Source organism: Choloepus didactylus, chromosome 1, assembly GCF_015220235.1.
Source record: "Choloepus didactylus isolate mChoDid1 chromosome 1, mChoDid1.pri, whole genome shotgun sequence".
NCBI classification, from domain to species: Eukaryota; Metazoa; Chordata; class Mammalia; order Pilosa; family Megalonychidae; genus Choloepus; species Choloepus didactylus.
This window is the reverse complement of record NC_051307.1, coordinates 894-25,047: the sequence shown is the minus strand read 5'-3', so window position 1 is coordinate 25,047 and position 24,154 is coordinate 894. Positions and strand designations below refer to the sequence as shown.

General features: G+C 61.6%; 1 protein-coding gene across 3 annotated transcripts; it reads left to right on the top strand.

The window, feature by feature from the left end:
* The first annotated feature begins 3,749 nt into the window (after positions 1 to 3,749).
* LSS (lanosterol synthase) lies at positions 3,750 to 22,874 on the top strand. Of its 3 annotated transcripts, XM_037829890.1 has the most exons (23): positions 3,750 to 3,852; positions 4,728 to 4,893; positions 5,394 to 5,532; positions 7,002 to 7,110; positions 7,495 to 7,616; positions 8,067 to 8,163; positions 8,406 to 8,541; positions 9,056 to 9,164; positions 10,003 to 10,121; positions 10,284 to 10,381; positions 10,658 to 10,685; positions 11,195 to 11,326; positions 12,282 to 12,338; positions 14,315 to 14,386; positions 14,710 to 14,760; positions 15,457 to 15,606; positions 15,674 to 15,770; positions 16,336 to 16,441; positions 18,790 to 18,855; positions 19,200 to 19,280; positions 19,872 to 20,042; positions 20,997 to 21,075; positions 21,352 to 22,874. In XM_037829890.1, exons 1-23 carry the CDS (start codon positions 3,839 to 3,841, stop codon positions 21,481 to 21,483), a joined length of 2,331 nt encoding a protein of 776 aa, XP_037685818.1. In that variant the 5' UTR covers positions 3,750 to 3,838; the 3' UTR covers positions 21,484 to 22,874. The 3 variants fall into 3 exon arrangements, with proteins under 3 accessions (XP_037685818.1, XP_037685827.1, XP_037685834.1); XM_037829899.1 differs by lacking the exon at positions 11,195 to 11,326; XM_037829906.1 differs by lacking the exons at positions 10,658 to 10,685; positions 11,195 to 11,326 and having other exon boundaries at positions 15,474 to 15,606.
* Positions 22,875 to 24,154: the final 1,280 nt, after the last annotated feature.

The following is a 24,154-nucleotide window of genomic DNA, read 5'->3' as shown; positions in this document are numbered from 1 at the left end:
AGGGTTATCTATATAGTGTATAAGAATGTCCACCAGAGTGACCTCTCGACTCCATTTGAAATCTTGCAGCCACTGAAACTATTTTGTTTCATTTCACTTCCCCCTTTTGGTCAAGATGTTCTCAATCCCACGATGTTGGGTCCAGATTCATCCCCGGGAGTCATATCCCACGTTGCCAGGGAGATTTACACCCCTGGGAGTCAGATCCCACATGGGGGGAGGGCAGTGAGATCACCTGCCAAGGTGGCTTAGCTAGAGAGACAGGGCCACATCTGAGCAACAAAGAGGCACTCGGGGAGACTCTTAGGCACAATTATATGCAGGTTTAGCCTTTCCTTTGCAGTAACAAGTTTCATGAGGGCAAGTCCCATGGTAGAGGGCTCTGCACATCAAACTGTCAGTCCTCAATGTGAGAACATCAGCAACAATCCAGGTGAGGAAGCCCAACACCTCTGCTTTTCCCCCAGCTCCTCAGGGGGGCCCTGCATATATATTTTTATTCTCTGTCCAAATTACTTTGGGATGTGTCACTATTTCACTCTAACCTATACAAACCTACTATATTTCACTTCCTATTCAAAGTTCCATGTAATTGTGGTGTTTGAACAAACTGACAGTAGAAGTTATATTGTTTAGAAAATATAGATCCTACACTAAATAAACATCTCTTCCCTGGTCTCTCATGGAAGTTGAAGTTTTAACACACAGTCAGTTTCAACCTTCACCCTTTGGCCTGATCTGCCCTCGTCTTAGCCAGATCTGTTTCATTCATGTCTCTAATTGAAGTCTGGGCTCTTCATTAGCTTTTTTTTTTTTAACAGTTGCTGCATGCGCTGATACTGACATTCATATCTGCTGAGCTCTAGCTCTGAGTTTCAGGTGTCACACAGATACCCAAAGTTCCAGTGTCTCATGGTTTTGAGGCCTCGAAGTCCAGCACCAAGGCCCAGCAGGCCGTACAAAGTCTGCTGCATTCTGGCGTTGGCTGGCACAGCCCTCAGGGCTCCTGGGCTGGCGTCCTCCGCCCCTCGGGTTCGCGGACTTCTGGCTTATTCCATGCCTTTCTCTGACTGATGGTATCGAATCTCCTCTCTAGAAGGCCAGTGGTATTATGGATTAAGGCCCACCCTGATTCAGTTTGACCACCCCTAAGTTGGCTCTTAGAAGATCCTGCTCAGAAATGAGTGCACACCTTTACCGGTAATACATCTTCAAATGGTCCTATTTACAAATGGGCTCAATCCCACAGAAATAAGGATTAAGACCCTGTCTTTTGTTGGGTATGTGATTCAATCCATCATGTAATATAAATACATGAAACATTCGCTAAGCCCGTGGGTGATGAGCACAGAGGAAAATGAAGAGGGAGGGAGGGTGGTGTCATGGGTCGTTTCACGAGTTCAACACCCTGTCTCGTGATGACATGGTTCTGTCAGTGTTCTCTTCCACACCTCACATCGTCACCATTTCTCAGAAGAGCCTTTTCTCTGTGCTTTTTTTCCCTGAAATGTCTGGCTCATGTTGAAGACCTGGCTCTGAGGAGCTTGCTGGAAGCTGTGATCTGCCTGCCTGCTGAGGGCTTCTCTGCTTTTCCACTGGGACTAGCCCAGGTGCCCCAGGGGAACCCTCCCACCACTGAAGCCTCGGGCTGCCGGGCTCCACCCAAGCGTGGACCCTCACGCAGCCCCTCAGCTTCCAGGTGCCCCCAGCTGTGCCTCCAGCTGCGTTCCCACCTGCTCTGACGCAACTGCTCCATGTTCCTTCTGCCCAGGTGTGGGAAGGAATCCCAGGTCACGCTGCGCCATACACACACTCTCCACCAATTCTTCCAGTTCCTGAGCCTTCTTGGGGTTTGCTCCTTGTCACCTGCACACCAAGGCTTTAGCTTTCTCTGGCTTGCCAAGTCAGTGGTCGTCAGTCTTCCAGTCATTTCCAGCTTTTCTCGTTTTGTTGGCATCTCATTTACCAGTCTCCTCCCCACCCCCAATTCTAGGTGTGTTTCTATCTCATCTACTACATTATGACATGGGGAGGGATTGGTTGGGAATGGACGTCGATACTTGTGCTCAGTCTACCATGTTTAACTGGAAATTCACCCCCCCCTTTTTTTTTACATCCGCCATTGAGCTTTTCTTCCCAGTGTCATGACCAAGCAGCACCTTGGAAAACAGATGGCTCCCAAATCCCTGACTTCTCTCCTGCACTGCACCCCACTGGGTGCCTCCACTCGAGTATCTGATAGGCACCTGTCTTTAACATGTCCCCATTGGAACTTGAGATCTCCCCCCAAACATTTCAGTAACTGACACCACCACATGCTGCATGATACAGCATCCCCTACTCCACTGAGGACTGACCTGGCCCCTGCCCTCACCCAGGGACTCCCTGGAACCAGGCTGAGCTTTGGCTGCTATAACCTGCACCCTGCCTGCCCCGAGCGCATCTTGTTTTAAGAAAAGAGCACACACCAAAATGTTTTCCCCTAACTTGCACGCCAGCCCCTGGCACTTAGCCCCCTTCGTAGCTCAGCCACAGGTGTGGACATTCCAGAGAACTTCTTACCCTCTTAATGTCCATCCTGAGGTAGCTGCAGCTCTGTGAGCACAAGTTCCCCTACTAAATAAGCACTTAAGGACAGATGACCCTGGTGTTCAGTGCCTCTTTCTTCAGAATCTCTAGCAGGTGTGTCATGGGGCAGTCCCCGCAGGGTCTCCCCTATTTCTTCTTTTGGGGTGTCTTCTGCTGCTGGTTCAGGGAACAAAACACACCCAGCTGCCCAGGCCAAAAACCTCAGCACCTTCTAGGCCTGGTTTACTGAGCAAGCTCAACTCGGAAGGGCAGAAGTGCAGAGAAGTTATCTTTTCTCATGACTGTCCCTGAAAACTCATATCTGTGTGAATTCTCAGGTTTTATAGTTTCCCCCTTCTTTCCTTAGAAGTTAAAGCAGATTATTCAGTCATAAAAAGTCTAGTCCAGTAAAGTCTCAACTCCCAAACATTCCCGACTGAAACCTCTCCCCTCCCCTAGCTTGGCCAGACGGATGTCCTTACGGGCAGGAGTCCTCCTCGTCCTCACGTTCCTCATGGAGGGATTCTCCTGGGAAAATCTCCCGGGGAAGTGGAATGGCTCATGTGGTGGGGGATTCGGGGGAAGGGCAGGGCTCGCGGTGCCGGGCCGGGGGCTCTGTGGCCGGGCCCGGGGCTGGGAGGGATTTCTGTGGGACTGAGGCGAGGAGCAGCAGCTTGCAGGTCTAGGCCACCTCCTCCAAAGCAGCTTTTCTCCCGGTGAAAGGCGGATGCGCTGATGTCCGTGTGTCCAAATGCCCGAAGAGCTGAGTGTGCTTCGCCAACAGTTCACTCAAGGGCACAGCCCAAGCGGTGGTTCTCTTTCGCCCCCAGGGTCTGGGGGTCGGGGGCGGTGTCGGGGGGGAGCGGCACGGGGCGGGGGGGGCAGCCGGGGGTCCGCGGGCGTCGCGGGCCGTGCGCCCCGGAGGACACGTGTCCCGCGGTCGGCGCCGCGGTACCTGGGGGTCCTCTGCGCCCGGACTGCCGTGCTCCCTCCCCACCGCCCCTTCCTCCAGGCCCGCGGGACCCTCCTCACGGCCTCCTCCGCGCCGACCCCGCCAGCCCCGCCCCGGCCGCCCCTCCGCCTATTGGGTCGCCAGACGCGGCCTGGACCCACCCTCTCGGCGACCTGATTGGCTCCCGGGACATCTGCCCACCTCGCTCTACCGCTCGGCTGAGGCATGCGCCTGCGCAGTGCGCGCGAGGGCGTGGCCGGGCCCGTTTCCTGGCAGCCCGCGAGGCCCGCGGGGGCGGAGCCGCTGAGCGCCGCTGCGATGACGGAGGGCACGTAGGTTCCCCGCGCCCGCGACCCCCGCGACCCCCGCGACCCCCGCGCCACGCGCACACCCCGGGCTGCCCGGGGGCCCTGGCCCTCCCAGCTGGGGGCGGGCAGACCCGCAGAAACCCGGGCACAAAGACGAGCCTGTGTTTCCAGTGGTTCTCGGGAAAGTGGCTTGAGGAGGGGGCTGTGGCCTCCCGGGCGGGAGTGCGTGAGCGGCGGGGAAGCCGGGGCAGGCCGGGGGTCGGGGGCGGTGTCGGGGGGTAGACGGGGCAGGGGCCGGGGGTCGGGGGCGATGCCGGGGGGGAGGGGCCGGGGCCGGGGCCGGGGGCGGTGTCGGGGGTCGGGGCGGGGGCTCGTCAGAGGGTCCGGGAGAGGGGCGCTGTGCCTCCTTGGGCTCTGAGCAGGACGGGCCGGCCGCCAAGGCTGTACGAGGTGACTGGGCTGGTGTGTGGGGCCGCTGGCCGGGGCAGCAGTGGGGTGGTGAGAGGGGGCAGCCTGCCGCACCCCGCACCTGGAGGGTCTCTGCCAGCGGGAAGGGAGCAGGTGGAAAACGGCTGTAGCTTTGAGGATGGGCTGTGAAGTGAGCTGGGCAACGCGCAGCGGCTGTGCAGAAGTGGCGTAAAGAGGGTTTTTTATTTGTGAGATGGAAAGAATAAGAGTCTGCTGGTAAGGATTGGCGGTGGTTCAGTGAGCAGACAGGAAAACCGGGTAGTGGAGAACGGCTGCTGCCGGAGAGGGCCGCGGGTCTGGCCGCCCTGGGACTTGGAGAGCACGAAGCCCCCCCGCGGCCCGGAGGGGCTGGGCCAGGGGAGAGGCCATCCTGACCTGCAGCCCACCCGGAGCAGGCAGGAGGGCCACCAGCCAAGCGTGGTTGTTTGCAGGTGTCTGCGTCGCAGGGGGGGACCCTATAAAACAGAACCTGCCACGGATCTCAGCCGCTGGCGCCTCAGCAGTGAGGAGGGGCGGCAGAGCTGGACCTACCTGCCAGAGGGGGCCCCCGGCCGGGGGCAGACGGGCCTGGAAGCCCACTCTCTGGGCCTCGACACCGTAAGTACTTGGAGCTGCCCCCTCCCCAGCCCAAGCACCTGTGGGGAGCTTTGGGGGGTTGCTGCAGAGATTGTAGGGCCGTGCGGATGTGTGATGTGGGCCAGGTCGTGAATAACCACAGCTGGGTCCCTTGCAGTTGCGTGTGCGATGGAGCTGTGCGTGGGACACTGCTTCGTTCTGCTTTCTGTTCTAGTGCTTCATTTTGAAAGGATTATAGGTTTACAGAAGAGTTGTAAAGATAGTTCCAAAGAATCATGGTGTAGACAGTCTCCAGCACTGGCCCCTGCCCTGTGGGGCCCAGTGCCCCCTTATTTAAGACAACTTGGAGAAGTTGGAAGAAGTTTGCAGATACGCCTGGAGGGCAAAGCCGTGATAACCTTTTATCTCCGTCTAAGGGTTTCTAGTTGGGTGAAGCAGCTGCAAGTCTTCTGGTCGTTCAGACTCGTGCAGCACCGTGGGCTGCTCTGGCTCCAGCTCTCCCTTCTTTTCTCCCTTTGCAGAAGAATTTCTTTCCGGACTTGCCCGAGGCCCACACAGCCCGAGAGGGGGCGCTGAACGGGATGACGTTTTACGCAGGGCTGCAGGCTGAGGATGGGCACTGGGCGGGGGACTACGGTGGTCCTCTCTTCCTCCTGCCAGGTAGGGGCTGCTGCCCGCTCCGTCCTGGCCAGGAGGGCCCGAGGTGGGGCCAGGCTCTTGGGGAGGGTGAGCTCAGAGAAAGGGCCCGGGAGGGCCACCCTGTGCCCACCTTGTCCTGGTGTTGGTGCCGGGGCTAGGGGTGAAGGACCCTGGTCTTTGCTCCTAGAAGCCCCTGGCCCAGCCTGGGGAGTGGAGGGCACGGGGGGCTGTGGGGGGTGGCTGGGGCCTTGAGTCCCAGTGCAGAGTTGGAGGGCACGAGGCGCCGGGTGTGGGACTGGTTTGGCGGGACGGGGTGCCTTTGCCCCGGGGAGCCTCCAGAGAAGAGCGCAGCCTGGACCCTGGGGCCGCCACGCTGCCGCAGCGTCCTGCGTTCTCCCCTGCGAGCGGGTCTGTTGCCGCGTTGTTACATCCTTGTGACCCGATGTCCATCCCTGGCGTAGCCAGCTTAGCTGTGCGTGCCCGTCTTTTCATCCTTGTCCTGGCAGTTGTTAGGCTGCATGGAAATTTGGGAAGAGCAGTCTTTTCAGGTCCGAGGCGCGTCATGGTGTCTGCTGTGTGCCCACTCTAGCCCGTCCCCCCTCGGCCCTGAGGACAGGGGCCCCACGTGAGCCCACCTGCTGCCTCGGCTGACTGGCATCGCGTCGCCCGTCCTCGGAGTCAGCCGGGGTGCTTTCTCCCTGGGCCCGGCCCCTGGTGTCGCAGGAGCTGCAGCACGGTGCTGGGCAGGCAGACGCGCAGCAGGGGCCTCTCCCCACCCGGCACGGGCTGCCGGGTCCAGCTTTTCCTCCCCCCGGGCTCTGTGGACTGTCTCTCCCACGCTGGTGTAGCTTATCCTGGGATTGCACAGCACGGGGAAGGTCGCTGTGTCCTTTGCTTGCGTGGGTTGGAGCAGGGCCGAGGGGTCGTGGGGTCGTGACTCTGCGGCCCCTGACAGCCCATGTTTGCTGTTCGTTCCCTGTGCTCTGGGTCAGGCGGTGGGGGGCCGTGGGGGTCAGCGAAGGTGGGGAGAGTGGCCGGGCTAGTGGGGACAGTGTGGGGGGTGTCACGTGGTGGGGGGCGATGGGGGGACCATGGTGTGGGGAGCGACATGTGGGGGCTTGGTAGCGGGGGTCGGCCTGTGAGCCCACATCCCGGGGACCAGGGTGGGAATGGAGGCTCCGCGGGTAATGCTGATTGTTGCTCCCTTTGGAAGTGACGTTCAGAGCACTGAAGTAGGACGGACTGTCCTTGGGGGGACCCAGACTGGACCTACTGCCCCTGTGGCCTTTGGGGCTTCTGGTGGGCTGCACTGGGCCCTGCGGGGGGCTTCCCTCGGGGTCCACTCAAGAGTCCGTGTCCCCCAATCCCGAAACCCTCATCTGGGTGGCTCAGCAGCCTGGGGCAGGGGTGTCTCACATGCTGGGGCTTCTGCTCCGGGGGCCGCTGCCAGACACGGGGGGCTCGGGCTTAGCGGCCCCCTCTCCCTGCAGGCCTCCTGATCGCCTGTCACGTGGCGCACATCCCTCTGCCGGCCGGGTACCGAGAAGAGATGGTGCGCTACCTGCGGTCCGTGCAGCTCCCCGACGGCGGCTGGGGCCTGTGAGTGCGTGTGTGCACGGGCATGTGTGTGTGTGCATGTGTGCACGGGTGTGTGCACGTGCACAGGAGGCATGCAGGTTCCGGGTGGGGGTCTCGGAACAGGCCTGGGTCTGGCTCTGCATCTCTGGGACAGCAGGTGCCCCCCGCCTCCAGCTTCTGAGGTGTGGGGTGTGCCCTGTGTGGAGGTCCCAGGAGGGGACGTGGCTGCCAAGCCGCTCCACTCCGCTGACAGCAGTTGTGTGAACCGTGCTCAGATGTGATTGCTCAGTGTTGTTTTGAAAGCTTTCTCGTCTGTCATGTTGTCAGTGTCACGTTCTAACAGTGTTATTTTCCTGAGGTAGTTCGACCAAAAGCTTTGCGCGGTTCCCCCGGCTCTGTGTCTAGGCACACGGAGGACAAGTCCACAGTGTTCGGGACGGCGCTTAACTACGTGGCTCTGAGGATCCTGGGCGCAGGGCCTGACGACCCTGACCTGGTGCGAGCCCGGAATCTTCTCCACCAGAAAGGTACGGCCTGCTGCCCCGGCGTGGCGCCCGCTCGCGAGAAAGCCGGGCCTCCCTCGGGCCGCGGGCAGAAGATGCACAGGCGAAGCCGACCCGGGCGGGAGCCGCAGCCGTTCCAGGAACCTCGAAGGAGCGAATGAGGGCGACTCTTGGCCGCTGGCGAGTCGGCGACAGTGTGGAAACGTGATGTTGCCTGTGGGCGTCCCCGGGGGCGGGCACCTCGCTGAGGGAGCCGCCCCCTGCCCACCCCACCCTGGCTCTGGAGGAGGGCACACAGTCCGGGAGGCTGCTGTGCCCACTCGGGTGGCCTCTGGTGAAGTCCTGGCAGCTCTGGAACTTGCTTGGGGCGGCTGGGCGTCCGCAGCCGGGCATCTAGCCTCCGCCCGGGCGGGCGCACACGCGGCTCTCGGCTCGGGCCGTGGGGCAGACGTGGACCTGGCTGTCCTCCTGCAGGCGGAGCTGCGCTCATCCCCTCCTGGGGCAAGTTCTGGCTGGCCGTGCTGAACGTGTACAGCTGGGAGGGCCTCAACACCCTGGTCCCGGAGATGTGGTACGCACCCACCTTCGCATCCCGAGCGGGCGCGGCTGTGCTGGTCCCGGGGTGCAGCGTGAGGGGACACAGCCTCTGTGGCTCCGCCCTGGCAGGGGCCCGAAGGAAGGTTCCAGAAGGTGCTTGGGCACCAGTGGGGACATGGTTCTGTTGCCAGGCCTGTGGGGTGTGGGCGTCTGTGAGGGGTCCATGCTGGCCGGGCCGTGGGTCCTGGGTTCCCACCGACGCACTCTTCCCCACAGGCTGCTCCCCACCTGGATGCCCGTGCACCCCTCCAAGCTCTGGTGCCACTGCCGCCAGGTCTACCTGCCCATGAGCTTCTGCTACGCCACCCGGCTCCGCGCCACGGAGGACGAGCTGGTGCAGAGCCTGCGCCAGGTGAGTCGTGGCCCCATCCCTGGCGCCCACTGGCCCCAGGTGCGCAGCGGTCAGCACCTACTCCCAGTCCAGCTGTGTGCTGGCGCCTGCAGGGTGGACGCTACTCAGCCCTGCTGCACCGCTCACCCAGCTGGGGGGCTGGGGTCCGCTCTGCTGGGCGGGGACACAGATGAACCTTGCTTGGGGAGGCCAGCTGTGGGCGAGCAGCAGGTGTCCCCGATGTCGTGGGAGGTTCTGGGGCTGATGGTGACAGGTCACAGATTGCCAGTCTGTGAAAATGTCCTGACCCTGGGATGGGCTCGGGGCAGCCTTGGGACCAATGTGGGGGTTGGGGGCAGGGGCTCCAGAGGGAAAACGAGTCCCGGGACGGCCCATGCAGCTGGGCTGGTGCCCGCATGTGGGTCAGCCGTGGGTCCTTGTGGGCTGGGCCCTGGTGGCCAGGCCTCTCCGTGCAGTGCTCCCACCACGGTCGGGCCTTGGTGTCGGGCTGTGCTCAGGCACCGTTCTGCCCCAGGAGCTGTATGTGGAAGACTATGCCAGCATCGACTGGCCGGCGCAGCGGGACCGCGTGGCGCCCGGAGACATGTACACGCCGCACAGCTGGCTGCTCCGGGCTGCCTATGGTAGGGTCCTCCCAGGGGCCCCGCGTGACCCTCCTCCCCTCCCCCCTCCCCTCCCCCATCCCCCTTCCCTCCTCCCTTCCTCCCCTCCCCCCTCCCCTCCCCATCCCCCTTCCCTCCCCCTCCCCGTCCCCTCCCCTCCTCCCCTCAGCCCCTCAGCCCCTCCCCTCACCTCCCGTCCCCTCTTATCACCTCCCGTCCTTCCTACATCCTTGCCTTTTTCCTCCACTTTCCCTCCCCTTGCCCTCCATGTCCCTCCTCACATTCCACATCTTTCCTCTCTCACCCACGTCCCTCCTTCCCCCCCACCTCCTCCCCCTCCTCCCCTCTTCCCCCTCCTCTCTCTCCTCTCCCTCCTCTCCCTCCTCTTCCTCCTCCTCCTCTCTTCCTCCTCCTCCCCTCTTCTTCCTCCCCTCCCCTCTTCCTCCTCCTCCCCTCTCCCTCCTCTCCCTCTCCCTCCTCTCCCTCCTCTTCCTCCTCTCTGACCTGTCGCTGGGGTGAACGTGGTTCGGCCAGGAGGCTTTCCCGTGGCTTGCTGCCCTCATGAGAGCAGATCCTGCCCGTGCTGGGCCCTGAGGGGTGGTGGGGCGGGCTGTGGGCCCCCAGGAGCACCCTCGTTCTTCCCTGAGGGTGCGTGGGTGAGGCAGCGGGGGCCCTCGAGCAGCTCTTCCTGGGCTGAGGCGTTGAGCAGAGACCATGCACCAGGCTCTGGGGACAGCAGTTGGGTGCAAGGGGTCAGTGGGGCAAGAGGAGCCCAGTGTCTGCTGGGGCAGCCGGGAGTCGGGGCCTTGCCTGCCGCTTGGCCCCAGTGCCCACTGCCACCCCCCGCCCCGCCCCGCAGTGCTCCTCAACCTGTATGAGCGGCACCACAGCGCCCGTCTGCGGCAGCGGGCCGTCCAGGAGGTGTACGAGCACGTCTCCGCGGACGACCGCTTCTCCAGGAGCATCAGCATCGGGCCGGTCAGCGCCTGGGGTGGCCTGGGGGCCTCGCCTCCTCCCCGTCCCCCTCCTCCCCCTCCTCCCCCCAGCACGACCCCAGAATAACTCCCCGTCTGCCCTTCCTCGGGCGGAGGGGGCCGGGCTGGGGCCCTGAGCTGGCGGCAAACCCGGCCTCCCCTGCAGATCTCCAAGACCATCAACATGCTGGTGCGGTGGTCCGTGGACGGCCCGGCCTCCGCCGCCTTCGGGGAGCACGTCTCCCGCATCCCTGACTACCTCTGGTGAGCCGGCGGGGGTCCCCAAACCACACCCCCTGGTGGCGAGAAAGTGCTGCTGTGAGGGGTGTCCACGCGTCCCAGCTCACTGTTGGGAGGTCAGGACCATGGGAGCCGTGAGGGTCCGCTTTCCAAGGAGACACTAGAAGCTTCTGGAAGGCAGAACTAGGCTGCACGAGGGTGGTTGGGGAGGCTGCGCGAAGGCCGGGGAGTGCTTTCTGACCCCAGCTCGGGGCAGGCTCCGACCCTTCCCTGCCCCCTGACCTGCGCTCCTCTCCCCAGGCTGGGCCTCGACGGCATGAAGATGCAGGTGAGGGCCTCAGCCGGCTGGCGGGCAGGGCTGCTCCACGGTCTTGCACGTTGGCTAAGTTGGGTTTTAATTTTGGGTACAGGTAGAGGTCAGGTTCATCTCAAAGGGAAACTGAGGCCATAACGCGTGAGGAAGGTAGTTTGTTACTCGCGGGTCCTGGGGTGGGCACGAGGGGCTGATGAGAAGTGCAGTCGGCTGGGGGGTTTAGCCGGCACGCGGGAGCACACGGCAGAGCGAGGGGCGCGTGGCCTCGGGGCCCTGGGGTGGGGTCTGCAGATTTCTCACGGGAGCTGAGGCTCTGTTAGTTTAAAGCAAATGTGTGGAAAGGGAGAGGGCTGGGGTCCCAGGGCAGTGGCCTGCTGGGGTTCAGGGGGGCTCGGGGGGAGCCTGGGCTCCAGGGCTGGGGACCAGCAGCTGAGCCACAGCGAGAAGGGGCCACACTGCTGCAGAAAATGCGATGGTCCTAGCAGCATCTGCGCCTGCTGTTTTTCTCTTTTTGGTGTTTTTAGGATCTAAAGAAACTCCTTGTAACCCAGGCCCACGCATGTCACATGCACATGCTCTGCCTCCAGGCCCATGGGGTGTGGGGGTGCATGTGGTCAACTGCAGCCCCTGCGTCCCCTAACCCACCCCACATGCAGGTGTGCGTGGGTCACCAGGGCCCTGGAGGGTGGCGTGGGGGCTCGGCTGGGCCCAGGGGTGGCACACGGCCCTGCCCACTGAGCTCCCAGCCCGAGGGCCCGGCTCACGGCCTCCTGTGTGTTGTCCTGGGCGAGGTCCTGAGGCTTCTGTCAGATCTTTCAAGGTCTGCACCCCAGACCTTGAGGTAGCGTAGGCTGCAGGTCAGAGAGCAGACGGCACGGTCCCATCGGGTGCAGCCGTGGGCGCTTCAGAGAGCGTCCAGGGAGCAGATCGAGTCGGGGGCAGGAGACGCTCCGCCCTCCCTGTGCTGGCCGAGGTCGCAGCCGCCCAGCACGGGCAGGGGGTGCGGGAGGCGGGCATGCGTCGGGGGTGCCTCCTGGCCCTGGAGTCTGGGTCCCTCGACCCTGCCCCCGCCTGCCACCTGCGGACGCTCAGTCCAGCTCCGTGTCCCGTTAGGGCTGGGCGGGCTTCGGGAGTGGGGCCTTCTGGACCCCGCGGGGCTACTTCGCCTTTCCCTGCAGGCGTGCTCCGGAATGGAGGCGACTGTCACAGCGATGGGCCAGTGCTATTGGGGTTACGGTTAGGGTGTCCTGCGTGTTGAGGGGGGGCCGGGTATCCTGCATGTCATTGAGTGGGGACTGGGTGTCCTGCATGTTGAGTGGGGGCTGGTGTTGCGTGTTTGGGGGGTACTTGGTCGGGAAGGAGCATGCTGCCCACGTCCCCAGAAGCGCCGAGAATCACTGCCCTGATTTGTGGGCCACCGGCAGAAGTCAGCCTCCTCCCAGGCCCTCGTCAGCTTGAGGCTGGGGTCAGGGGCTGGGGTCCTGCCTCCCCTCTGTGACCTGGACGTGATGTCGCCCATCCCCAGCTTCTGGATTCCTATTGGATCCAGCGAGTGGCGGGGCAGTGGGAGGAGGCCCTGCTGCGGCTCGCATTGTCATCCTTTGTGTTCAGGGCACCAACGGCTCTCAGGTCTGGGATACTGCATTTGCCATCCAAGCTTTCCTGGAGGTACGTATCTCCCCCAGCTCTTCAGCCTTTCTAACCAGCCTTCCTGCATGCACGAATGCACATGTCTAACCCATATGCTTGCTGTTTCTAGATACTCTGTTAACCCGTGTTAGCATAGGTTTTGGTTGTAGGGAATCTGGTTTTGTGTGTAGGGATCCTGACTCTGTACGTAGGGATCCTGGCTCTGTAGGTAGAAGGGTCCTGGTTTTGCACACAGGGATCTTGGTTCTGTATGCATGGATTCTGGATCTATAGGTAGAGGGGCCCTGGCTTTGCACACAGGGATCCAGGCTCTGTATGCATGGATCCTTTCTCTGTAGGTAGGGGTCTTGGCTTTGCATGCAGGAATTCTGGCTCTCTACACAGGGCATGGCTTCCTTGGATTCTGTTGCCTGCTGTACTTACAGGTTCTTGCAGCAGGTGCAAAAGCACCATTCTTTAGGGCCTGGAGGTACGACTGGTGTGTGCTGAGCCACATCATGCTCCCACGTGGCGAGGCCTGATGGTGGATGCTTGGCTTGTAGCTGCCCCTGCTGTCTGACTGTTGGGTTTACGGGAAGGAAGGTCAGAGCCATGCCCTGCGGCTGGTTGTCACCAGGTTGGGTCCACCAATGGGAACCCTCTGGGCCCGTGCACACAGGAACACATACCTAAGCTGAGGCCCTGGCAGCCGCAGCCTGGGGCCCTGGTATGTGCCTTCCATCTGGGTGGGGGGTGCTCCGGGGCTGCCGCAGTCCCAGCCCTGGGGGCCGGGAGCCGTGCGGGGTGGCCCTGTGGGGTCAGTACCCGAGCCAGCAGCTCAGTGTGGGGCAGATGGACTGAACGCTTGACATGTGGTGAGGGGCCCGAGGGGCCTTGGGGGGGAGTGTCACAGGGTCACTAGAAGGTGATGGGTGGTGGAAAGGACAGCAGGAGCATGGCCGTCAGGCTTGGGGGGCCTCAGCAAGGAGGTGATGTTGAAGAGGGCGGCTGATGCCGGCTTGGGGCTGAGCGGAAGGAGCGTGTGTGGCCCACAAGTGGCCGAGTGGCTGGATGGGTGAGCCTGGGAGGGGTGGGGTGCACCAGGCGAGGGGCCAGGAGGGGCTGGGGCAGCCTGTGACGGGGTGCGGTGCTGTCAGGAAGTCCGGGGCGGGGCGGACGTGGGCTGCATGGAGGTGGCGAGGTCTGAGGAGGGGCGGGCAGCCAGAGGAGCAGCGGCTTGGGGAGCGGTCTGGGGGTCAGTGAGCCGCCCCAGAGCAGATGTCAGGTCGGCAGTGGGTGTGGCTGCAGCTGGGGAGGGCCAGGCACCGCTGGGGCGAGTAGGGTGTCAGCACAGAGACAAGAAGGCCCTGGACAGGGTTGGCAAGGAGACCGGGGGTGACTTTGTTGCTGGTGAGGGGTGTCCTGAGAGCCTGCTGGGGTGGCCTCGGGGGGTGATGGGTCAGCTGCCTGGGATCCGGAGAGGTCAGAGCTGAGGGCTGAGGATCGCTCGTGGGGGAGCCCTGGGTGGTGGGTGGGTGGATTCTAGGGAGCCCTGGGCTGGAGCCTTCCGGGGGCTGAGGAGCAGGTGGCGGCTGTGTGCATTGGCAAGCCCTTGAGGGTTTGTTCCGGAACAGGGCAGCAGTGGGGGGCCGGTCGGGGCTGTGGGCTCAGGGCACTTGTCAATTTAAGTGACCGATGTGGCCCTTGAAGCCGGCGCTGAAGGGAGAGCAGGGAAGACCCGTGTCCCCTCCCCAGTGCGGCCTGCGCGTCCCATCTGGAGGGGCGTGAGGGTGTTTCTGTGCCGCAGGAGCGAGTCGGTGGGGTTCAAGGTGTCCTGGAGCATGGGGAGACCCACCTTGTTTGGGGCACAGGGAGCCCGGGGTCGCGTTTCGCTGGCTTTTGTCCTTTCGTCTTCAGATAAGTGCAGCAGGAGCCCTGGCCGCCCCGCTGTGGATGCAGGCGGGCACACCCAGGGCCCCAGCAGCGGACTCACCTCGCTGCCCGGCCTCTTCCAGGCAGGAGCACACCTCAGGCCCGAGTTCTCATCCTGTCTGCAGCAGGCACACGCCTTTCTGCGCATCTCACAGGTGGGGACGCGCCGGGCTCCTGCCCCTCCTGGGGGCTGTGGGGTGTTGGGGCAGGGTCTCCAGCAGCTTCCCACCCCCATCCCCACCCGGGCACCCCCTAGGGAGCTCTCGGGGTTGCCCCCTGGCCTCCCTGCCCCTGCCCAGTCTGTCTGGGTGAGGTCACCAGGGGCGGTACTGGCCCCTCCCCTCCTCCAGGCCCCTCCCCCTCCTCTAGGACCACCCCCACTACCCCACCCCCGCCCATCTTCATGTCTGCACGTTTGGAGAGGGTGCCACCTTTTCTTTTTTCTGTCTTTTCACACACGCGGCTTGGACCCTGCCAGGTTCCAGACAACGTTCCTGATTTCCAGAAGTTCTACCGCCAGAGGAGCAAGGTACAGCTGTGCAGGCCGTGCCGCGTGGGCCCGTGAGGTCCCTGTGCCCCCTGGAGCCGGCCCCGCACCCTCGGCCTTCCCCGCCCGGCCGGGTCCGCGTGTGCTGGGTTACCACCGACACCAGACGTGTTTCTGAAAGTGGGGTTTGGGCAGCCTGTCATGTTTCCACGCTGCGGGGTACCAATTCACACCCACTCGTGTTTGCACGCTCTGCACACACGTGCGTATGCCCTGCTGCCCTCAAAGTATTTCAGGCAATCGTAGTCCAAACAGATAACGAGTAAACTGTCAAGCCCTGAGTTGGGGCAGTGAGGGGGAAGGCAAAGGGGAAAAGAAAATTCCTCCACTAAAGGTGCAGAGCACGGTGGCTGCGAGTGAGGGGCTCGTGCTGCCCATGCTGAGCGAGGTGCAGACAGGCACGAGCACAGCTGCCACTGCCTGTCCACGATCGCCTTGGGGGGCATCACTGGGCCGACCGCTCCTTCGCAGTGCACGGGTTTGTTGGTGGGGGGCTCTGCCTGGCCCAGCCCAGCCACGAGTGTGAACAGCCAGGCTGCGGGGGTTTCGGGACCACCACGAGCATCCCCCCAGGTCTGGGGCGGGTGGGCGTAGCCCCCCATGTCTGGGCTCTGGGTGCACCCCCTCCCCTCCCCCAGGTCTCTGGGTGCCCCCCATGTGAGGGCTCTGTACCCCCAGGGTGCCTTCCCCTTCAGCACGCGGGACTGCGGCTGGATCGTGGCCGACTGCACTGCTGAGGCCCTGAAGGCCGTGCTGCTCCTGCAGCAGCTGTGCCCCTTCGTCCCTGAGCACATCCCCCGGGAGCGGCTGTGTGACGCGGTGGCTGTGGTGAGTGCAGCGGGGTCCCCGGGGCTGCCCTGCGCTGGGCGGGCTCTCAGGCGGCCTCTCGCTGCAGCTGCTGGACATGAGGAACGCCGACGGGGGGTTCGCCACCTACGAGACCCGGCGTGGGGGGCACCTGCTGGAGCTGCTGAACCCCTCAGAAGTCTTTGGTGAGTGGGGACTCCGCGTCCCGGGGGCCCTGGCCCTTTCTGAGCCCCTTTCCTCCCCCAGCAGCTGCTGCAGCCCCCGCGCTCCCTGCCCTTGGCAGGCGCTCGTGTCCTTGCGTCTTGGAAGGAAACGTCAGCGGCTCTGCCTCGTGGGCAGCTGTGGCCCCAGCTGGCATTGTGGCTGTCTTGCTGTCTGCCCTCAAGGGCCCCTGGTCTCCACGGGGTCACCTGTCTCCAGAGCCTGCCAGGGGCCGTGGCACCTCAGGGTGCTCTCACAGAGGCTGCGCGTGAGCGTAGGGGTCAGGCCGTGACCCCACCACCCGTGTCGTCCAGCTCTCAGGCTGGGCAAGTCACGCTTGACCCCGTTCCTCCATCCCCCCTTCCTGGTGCGTTTTATCCTGCGTCCCCAACTCTGAAACCAACGGTCTCGGTGGTTTTGGGGGGTGATGCAGCTCGCTGCTCAGTTCGCTTCACCTGGGTCGGGCCCCTGTTGCGCCCACTGTCGTCTGGGCCGTCTGTGGCCGGGTCGGGGGGCTCTGAGCCGCGGCTCCTCCCTGCCCTGCCCCAGGGGACATCATGATCGACTACACCTACGTGGAGTGCACGTCGTCCGTGATGCAGGCGCTGGCGCACTTCGGCGAGCAGTTCCCGGACCACCGGACGGGGGAGGTCAGGTAAGGGCCGGCGGGCGCCTCCCCTCCCCCGGGGCCCCCCGCGTCCTGTCGCACGCCCCAAAACGTGCTTGTGCGCACAGAAGCGTCTCGCGTCCCCTCCTGGAGGACGTTCTCTGGAAGAGCTCGTGTGAGGTCAGTCCCATTTCTTCCTTACACATTGGGAGATCTAACTGGGCTTGGAATTTTCTCTCAGGGAAGGTTTTGAATGATGGTTCGGTGTTTTTTGGTGGTCGTAGGACTGTAGAGATTTCCTGTTTCTGGGGTGTATCCATTTTTTAATATTTCCAATTTAAGTAAAATTTCTGACCTTTGGCCAGAGGTTGTGGTGCAGATGTGAAAGGTCACTCAGTGGCCTCTTGGTTATTTCTAATTTTTTGTGTTAGTTCCCATCCTTTTCCCATTTCAACCTTAATCTCTTGCTAGACCTTGCTTGTCAGCGTCACTCTCCCCACAGACACCCCTGTGGCCCAGCCCCCGGTGGGGACATCCTCGGGCACGAGAGCAGGGGCAGGACGGGCCCTGTGTGGTGGCTGTTGTGTAAGAAACGCAGGTTTGGAAAGGGCTTGTCACTAGCTTCAGTTGCATTTCTTTGGAGACTGCTGGGCTCGAGTATTTTCTACAGTGTTGATCTGTTCCTTCTTTCATGAAATGTCGCTCACGTCTGCCAGTTTTCTCAATAAGACGCTTCTTCTTTACTTACATGTTTAAGTCCATCTGTCTTATATAAGTCACAGATATTTTTCTCTTTCCTCTGCTCTTTTTATCTGATTAGGGACTTTGAGCACACATTTTTAACTGTTAAGTAGTCAAATATGTTAGTTTTGTCTTACTTTGATATGAAAATTTTTAATTTATCTGGAGATGGTTTGGAGTTACCTGTTACTCTCACTTTGCTGGCTGAGACCTCCAGTTCTGACCGAGAGCGTGATGACAGTGTCCTTCGCCCCCTCCCTGATTTTAAAGGGGATGCTTCTGACATTTCTTTGTTAAGAATGACATTTGCTGTAGGTTTTTGATAGTTCCCTTTTTCTGGTTCTTTTTTCTTCCTAATTTGCTAAGTTGCTTTTTCCCTGTATTGTGAATGGGTGTCGAATGGTTTTTTTGGCAGGGTGGGGGGTGGGGCTCTATTGAGATAATTATGTATTTGTCTCATTTATCTACTAATGTCATAGATTATTGTGAATTTGTCTAATGTTAACTCACCTTTGCATTTCTGGGTAACCCTAACTTAGCATCGTTACGTCCGTTCTGGATTCAGTTTTCTGACGGTGGAGAATTTTTCGGCTATGCCCGTGAACGAGACAGCGTGAAGGTTTTACTTTCTCGCACCACAGCTTCCTGGCCTGTGAGAGTGTTGCGCTGGGTCCTGAGCAGGGCTCCCCCTCGTTCCCGCTTGGAAGAGTGTGTGTACGATTCGAATGGTGTTGCTGATTAATTAGAATTCACTTACAGAACGCCCAGGTCTGGAATTTTCTTGCTGGGAAGAGTTTACATTTTGAATTCATACCTTTACTGGTTACAGGACTATCAGGCTTTCTAGTCTTCTGAGACAGCTTTGACTGGTCAGTTAGTTTTTCTAGGAATTGGTCTGTTGTCTAGATTTCCAAGTGTATTGAAGTTTTCTTCACTTTTTCTTAACTTTTAAAATTCTCTATGTCTGCAGTTACAGCACTTTTTATTGCTGCTACTGTTTGTTTGTATAAATAATGCACTTTCTGTATTAGTTAACGATTACTGAACGCCCCTCTCCCGTGGGTCAGGAGGGCCTGTCGGCCGGGGCTCGGCCCCCCAGCCCCCCCACCGTGGAGCCCCTCCCTCGAGGCCGCGCTCTGGGGGTCGGGAGGGAAAGCGTCCAGCGCTGGCGAGGCCTTTACATGTCCACAGCGTGGACCCCATCGCCTCGGCCACCTGCCGCTCAGAAGCAGGGTGCCGGCGAGGGCCCCACGGACCAGTGCCCACCCGGCGACCCCGCTCTGCCCTCAGGCCTGCACCCACTCAGCTCTCGTTTACTGAGCTCGTCTTTCCAGAGAACCACCAGTTAAATCTATGCTGGATTTCTTTTCTCTTCCAAATCCGTCATCTTCTTTTTCTTTCCTTTTGTTCAGTTCCTTCTAATCTGATGTACTCAAGCCCGGGACGCCGATCCTGTGCGAGCTGTTCCCGGGGTGCATCCCGTCCCCACGCTTTTATTTCCCTCAGCTTTCCTGCTTTCCGTTTCTGGACGCTGCCAGCTTCCTTCCCCCCCTCCACCGCCACCCCCCGTCCCACAGCTGCTTCTCGGGACTGTTTATTTTTATATGTTAGTTTTGGTCATTGCTGGAAAGCCCACTGGGCACCCTCTGTTCCAGGGAGACCCTCCGCCGGGGCCTGCAGTACTGTCGGCAGAAGCAGAGAGCAGACGGCTCCTGGGAAGGGTGAGCGAGGCCAGGCCGGGGGCTGCTCACACACCACCCTCCTGGCGGGTGGCCGGCGGTGCCTTCCGCTGGGCCTTGTTCCTTTCCAAGCGCTCAGCCTGACTGTGCAGCCCCTGAGCAGCTTTTGGTGTGTCTGTGGGGACGTGCCCGCAGTGCTTGGGGGTCCCGGCAGGCTGTGCCGTCCCCAGGACTGGGTGGGGTGGCCTTTTCAGTGGCCCAAGGCCTGCAGCCCTGGGCTCAAGGGGCCATGGGTCACGTGCACGTGCCCGAGCAGCGCTCCCCTCGGGTCAGGTGCCCTGGAAGGAGAATGGGGTGCTGAGGCCCTCTCTTTCCCTTCTCCCCAGCTCCTGGGGTGTCTGCTTCACATACGGAACCTGGTTTGGGCTAGAAGCTTTCGCCTGCATGGGGCAGGTTTACCACAACGGGTAAGTGCGGGCTGAGTAGCCTGGAAAGACCCAGCAGGGCGGGGGCGTTCTCAGAGTGGACGTCGGTGTTTCCTCCTTTGGGGTTTGGAGTTCAAGCAAATGACACTGGAATTCCAGAAAACACAAGAGGTACCACTTGATTATGGAGTTCTCCTTGTTCATGGGCTGGCGACGCTGATCTCTCTTAAAGATTCCTAGCTGAGGGGATGCACGGTTGCCCCCAGAGCAGCCCCTCTCTGCACACCCGGCCCCTGCCAGCCGATGTTTAGAGCCCAGGATAGAGCTGGCTGGGTTTTGTCAGGCAGTGGGGGCCCCACTCAGGCCACGACCGTTTGTCCCGCCGCTCCCGAGCCCCGCTCTGTGGTGTGTTGGGGGGACATTGTCCTGGAGCTGGCCAGCGGCCTCTGCTTTCCTGGGTGCTCTCTCCCTTCAGCCTCCCGCGTGCCCACCCCACTCCCTACCCCAGGAAACCTCACCCCGAGGGTCAGGCCGAGAGTGCAGCACCCCCTCTGCACGCCCCCCACTGCCCCACCCCCCGAGGAGGCCTGTCCACGGCCTCCCCAACCATGACAGTGCCTCGGGCCCCTGCAGGGCCGCCTGTGAGGAGGTGTCCCGGGCCTGTGGCTTCCTGCTGTCCCGACAGATGGAGGACGGTGGCTGGGGCGAGGACTTCGAGTCCTGCGAGCAGAGGCGCTACGTGCAGAGCAGCAAGTCCCAGATCCACAACACGTGCTGGGCCCTGATGGGGCTGATGGCTGTCAGGTGGGGCCCCAGGACTCCTGGGGTTGGGGGTGCATTGGGGGTGCACCTTCTGTTTCACCTCCTCCCAGTGAGCCCCCTCAGAGGGGCTCAGGCGGGAGGCTCATTAGAGATCAGCAGCAGTGGCTGGCACCGAGGAAGCAGGGCTGGGAGAGCAGGCGTCCCTGCAGCCCCGGGCCTTCTGTATGTATGCACAGGTACATGCACACAGGTGCACACGCCAACACACAGGTGCACACGGATGCACACACAGGTGCACATGCCAACACGGATGCACACAGGTGCAAACGCTAACACGCAGGCACATGCGGGTGCACACACAGGTGCACATGCCAACACGCAAGCATACAGGTGCACACGCTAACACGCAAGCACATACGGATGCACACAGGTGCACATGCCAACACACAAGCACACACGGATGCACACATGCACACACTAACACACAAGCATATATGGATGCACACAGGTGCACATGCACGCTCACACGCACACAGATATGCCAATAGGTGCACACACCAACACGCACATTTGCAGAGTGCTCTAGCATTTGCTATCATATTGATTTGGGGGCCATTTTAAGAATTTTCCTAAACTTGGCCCCTGGGGCCCCGGTGGGTGGCAGGCGGGACGAGGTTTACCCTCCTCTCCTGGGGGTGCAGATGAGCGGCGCCTGGTAACGGGGCCCCTGGGCAGGACCCTGACGACTCAGCGGGAGCTGGCGCCCCACCCCGCCCCTCCCGGGGTCGCACCCTGCCTGGCCCCTGCCCTCGGTGCCCCCTTTCGGCCAGCTGCCTCTGCACTGCCGCTTCTCAGAGCCTCTGGGGGGGGCGAACGGGGAGCAAAAGCCTGGTGTGTGCTGATGGGGTCTGGGGGCACCACCCCAGCTGCGTGGGGGTAGGTGGTGGTCCGGCTGAAGTGACCGCACGTGGTGAGGGCTGCCCACCTCTCCCCCAGGCACCCCGATGTTGAGGCCTTAGAGAGGGGCGTCCGGTGTCTGCTCAGGAAGCAGCTCCCCAATGGTGACTGGCCCCAGGTAGGGGGGCTGAGGGGCTCCCCCATGGGGCACCGCGCCTGGGGGGTTTAGCTTTGGGGATTCCAGATGTGCTCCAGGCCATCATGTCCAGGAGACTGAGCATCCCTTGTTTGCGAGAAAATTGCTGACGGCGGGGGTGGGGATCCCCACGGGGGGTGGGGGGAGGCCAGGAGAGCCCTTCTCCCTTCTCCCCTCCCCCCCTCCCCCCTCCCCGGATTGAGTCTGGGGGAGGGGCTGCCCGGCTGAGGGGCTGCGTTCACCTCTGCACCGTTTCAGGAAAACCTCTCCGGGGTCTTCAACAAATCCTGCGCCATCAGCTACACGAGCTACAGAAACGTCTACCCCATCTGGACCCTGGGCCGGTTCTCCCACCTGCACCCCGAGAGCACCCTCGCCGGCCATGTCTGAGCCCCTGTGGCCGGCCGGTGGGCGGGAGGGGGCGCGGGCCTGGGGCCCGTGGGCTGTGGGGGCCGCGTCATCCCGGGGCGGTCGGAGGGTCTCTGCCAGGCTTGGGGGGCCTCCCCATGCCCCTCGCCGTCTGCTGCAGGTAGTGTGGGTCTAGTTCAGGGCTGAGGAAGGGAAGGACTCGAGGGAGCGCGGCTGGAAGGGCCAGCGTGCCCTGCGCTCAGGGGAGGAGCGTGGCTGTGCCCAAGGGTCTCGGCGCGTCCGTGGGTGGCGGGAGCGGAGCCGCACAGTCTCCTGGGGGGAGGACATGGATCCAGCTCCATGGAGGGGTCAGCGCACGTTTTGGGGCGAGGCCCCCTGGGTTTCTGCGTGTCTGGTGTGGCGCACACCGGGTTCCGAGTGGGGTCAGACCTACCTGCCTCGCCCTCAGCTTCCCAGGGGCAGCTTCCCCTGGCGAGGACCAGCCCTGCGCCCACCTCATGCCCGCTGCCCGTCCCCCCAGCCTTGGCCCTCCTCGGGCCCCCCAGCCTGCTGCCTCCTCCTGGCCATAGCCCACTCCCCTGCAGACCAGTCGGAAAGCCACTGGCCCCCTCGTTCCTGCCCAGGGGGACGGCCCACAGCCTTGCCCGCCTGCCCAGCCCCCCACGGCCCCCGACCTGTCCTCGGCTGAGCTCCCCCTCCTCCTCCTGCCCCTGCAGGGGCTGTGGCAGGTGACAGCAGGCACCCATCGGCTGCAAACACCAGTTCCCAGGCATTTTGAAATCAGGGTTTCTTTCGGTGGAAGGAACTGTGTTGGTTTCCCTGCACCCGCCTTGTGGCCACGTTGGCCTGCGGCTGGGGCAGCAGAGGGTGCTGAACCCCTGGGGTCCCCAGCCATGACCATATCAGTGTACAAAACCCTCTCCAGAAACAAAAGGTCCTTTCACGTTTCCTCCGGAGCTGCTGGTCGAAACATGTTGGAAGTCACTGCGGTGACCAGTGCCTTAGCAGGTGGCTCCGTCCCCCGTGCTGTGCCCGGCTCGGCCTCGGCCTGGGGTCCTCCCGGGGTCCTCAGCTCACCCTGATGTGGCTGCTGTGCTGCATCTCAGGGAGCGCGAGGCCGAGTGCACTCAGCAGAGGGGAAGCATCTGCCCCGACATGACCAAACCCAGGCTCTCCGTCCTGGGGACACCGTTAAAGATTCTTGAATTGAAGTTACTGTTCTCACGAGCCAGATCGGGTTTCTGTCCGTAAGCTTTGCCCCTTTCCTTTGCGGAACTCTCTCCACTGGAACTGTCTGATTCTCTCTGGAAATCTATCGCTATGAAAACAGTGACTTCCTTCCCTGGAACAAGATGGTGTTGCTGTGTGGATTAAATGTCAGACAATAAACACTTCGTGTGGGTTAACACGGATCCTGTCCTGTCTTCATTCACTGCGGTCGCAGTTGACTTGTCTGGGGGGGGGTGGCGGCCGGTTGCTAAATCCTAGGCTCTCAGGACTGCTCGGAGGGTACCGGCGGCGGGGGCTCTTTCCCGGAGGCGAGGGCGAGGCGGGGGACTTGGCCAGGTCCCCAGCGGTGGCGTGCAAAGTATGGAGGGCGGCGAAAAAAGGAACAGGCGGGAGACGTTTCTTTTAGGGTGAAGAAGCCAAGAGAGTTTATTAGGGGAGAGTACAAGCTTATATCGGGCGGTTTAGAGGGCGGGGTAGCTGTAGAGGTTAAAGGCTTGGATTGGTTCTGAGAGGGCGCGGAGGTTGTTTGAAAAGGGGCGGGAGTTGCTCCGGTAACGGGGAGTGGGCGGGCAAGGTAAACTCTGAACACTCAGTGGTTATGACGAGTTGTAGGTTAGTTGGGTTGTTTTCATCTGTCCATCTGCAATATAAGCTTTTATTCAATTCACTGTGTTTCAAAAGGGAATTAAGATTAGAAAAATAAGTCAAATAAGGGCAGGAAAGTCAGAGGGGACTGGGAGTGGCTCTGCTGTCGGCAGGTTTGGGGCTCCGGGTCAAGGCGAGGAGGGAAGCCTGGTGGACGTGGAGGCAGCGTCATGGGCTGGAAGGCTCGGGCAGCATGGACGGGCGTGGGGACGGCGCCAGGTGCCGCCCGGAGGGTGGGGGCCCTGCTGGGTGCATCATTCGGAATTCAGGGTGTGGCTGGAGGACCCCGTCTCCTCCTCAGGAGGGTGTGGGCAGCTTGGGGACTTTCAGGGTTGTTTAATGAAAATGATTCATTTGGTTTCTCTGTGCTGATCATGGGTAACAGGTGATTCTCAGGTGTGCACCCCAGAAAACCAGGTGCTTCAACTCCGTCACCCTGTGGGGTGGGCCCTTGTTCGTGGGGCTTTCGGAGAAGGTGACCAGCTAAGCTGCGGCCGGCCCAGTCAGGTGGGTCTTCGTTCTCCTGGGGTCCTTGGCAAGCACAGGGAAATTCAGAGAAGAAGCCACGGGAAGCAAGAGCCAAAGCTGAACAGAACCCGGGGAGCAGGGAGAGGCCGAGTGGCGGGAGCCCAGGGCCCGGGGTCGCCGGCAGCCAGCCCCAGACGCTAACTTTGGGAAGAAAGCATCGCCTTGAGGGCACCTTGATGTGGATTTCAAAACAGAGTCGACAAATTCCTGTCTATGCCAGCCCAGTGCATGGCATCTGCTTGAGTGGCCAAGGAAATTTAAACAGGTAAACTGAAGAGTTAAAGATGCC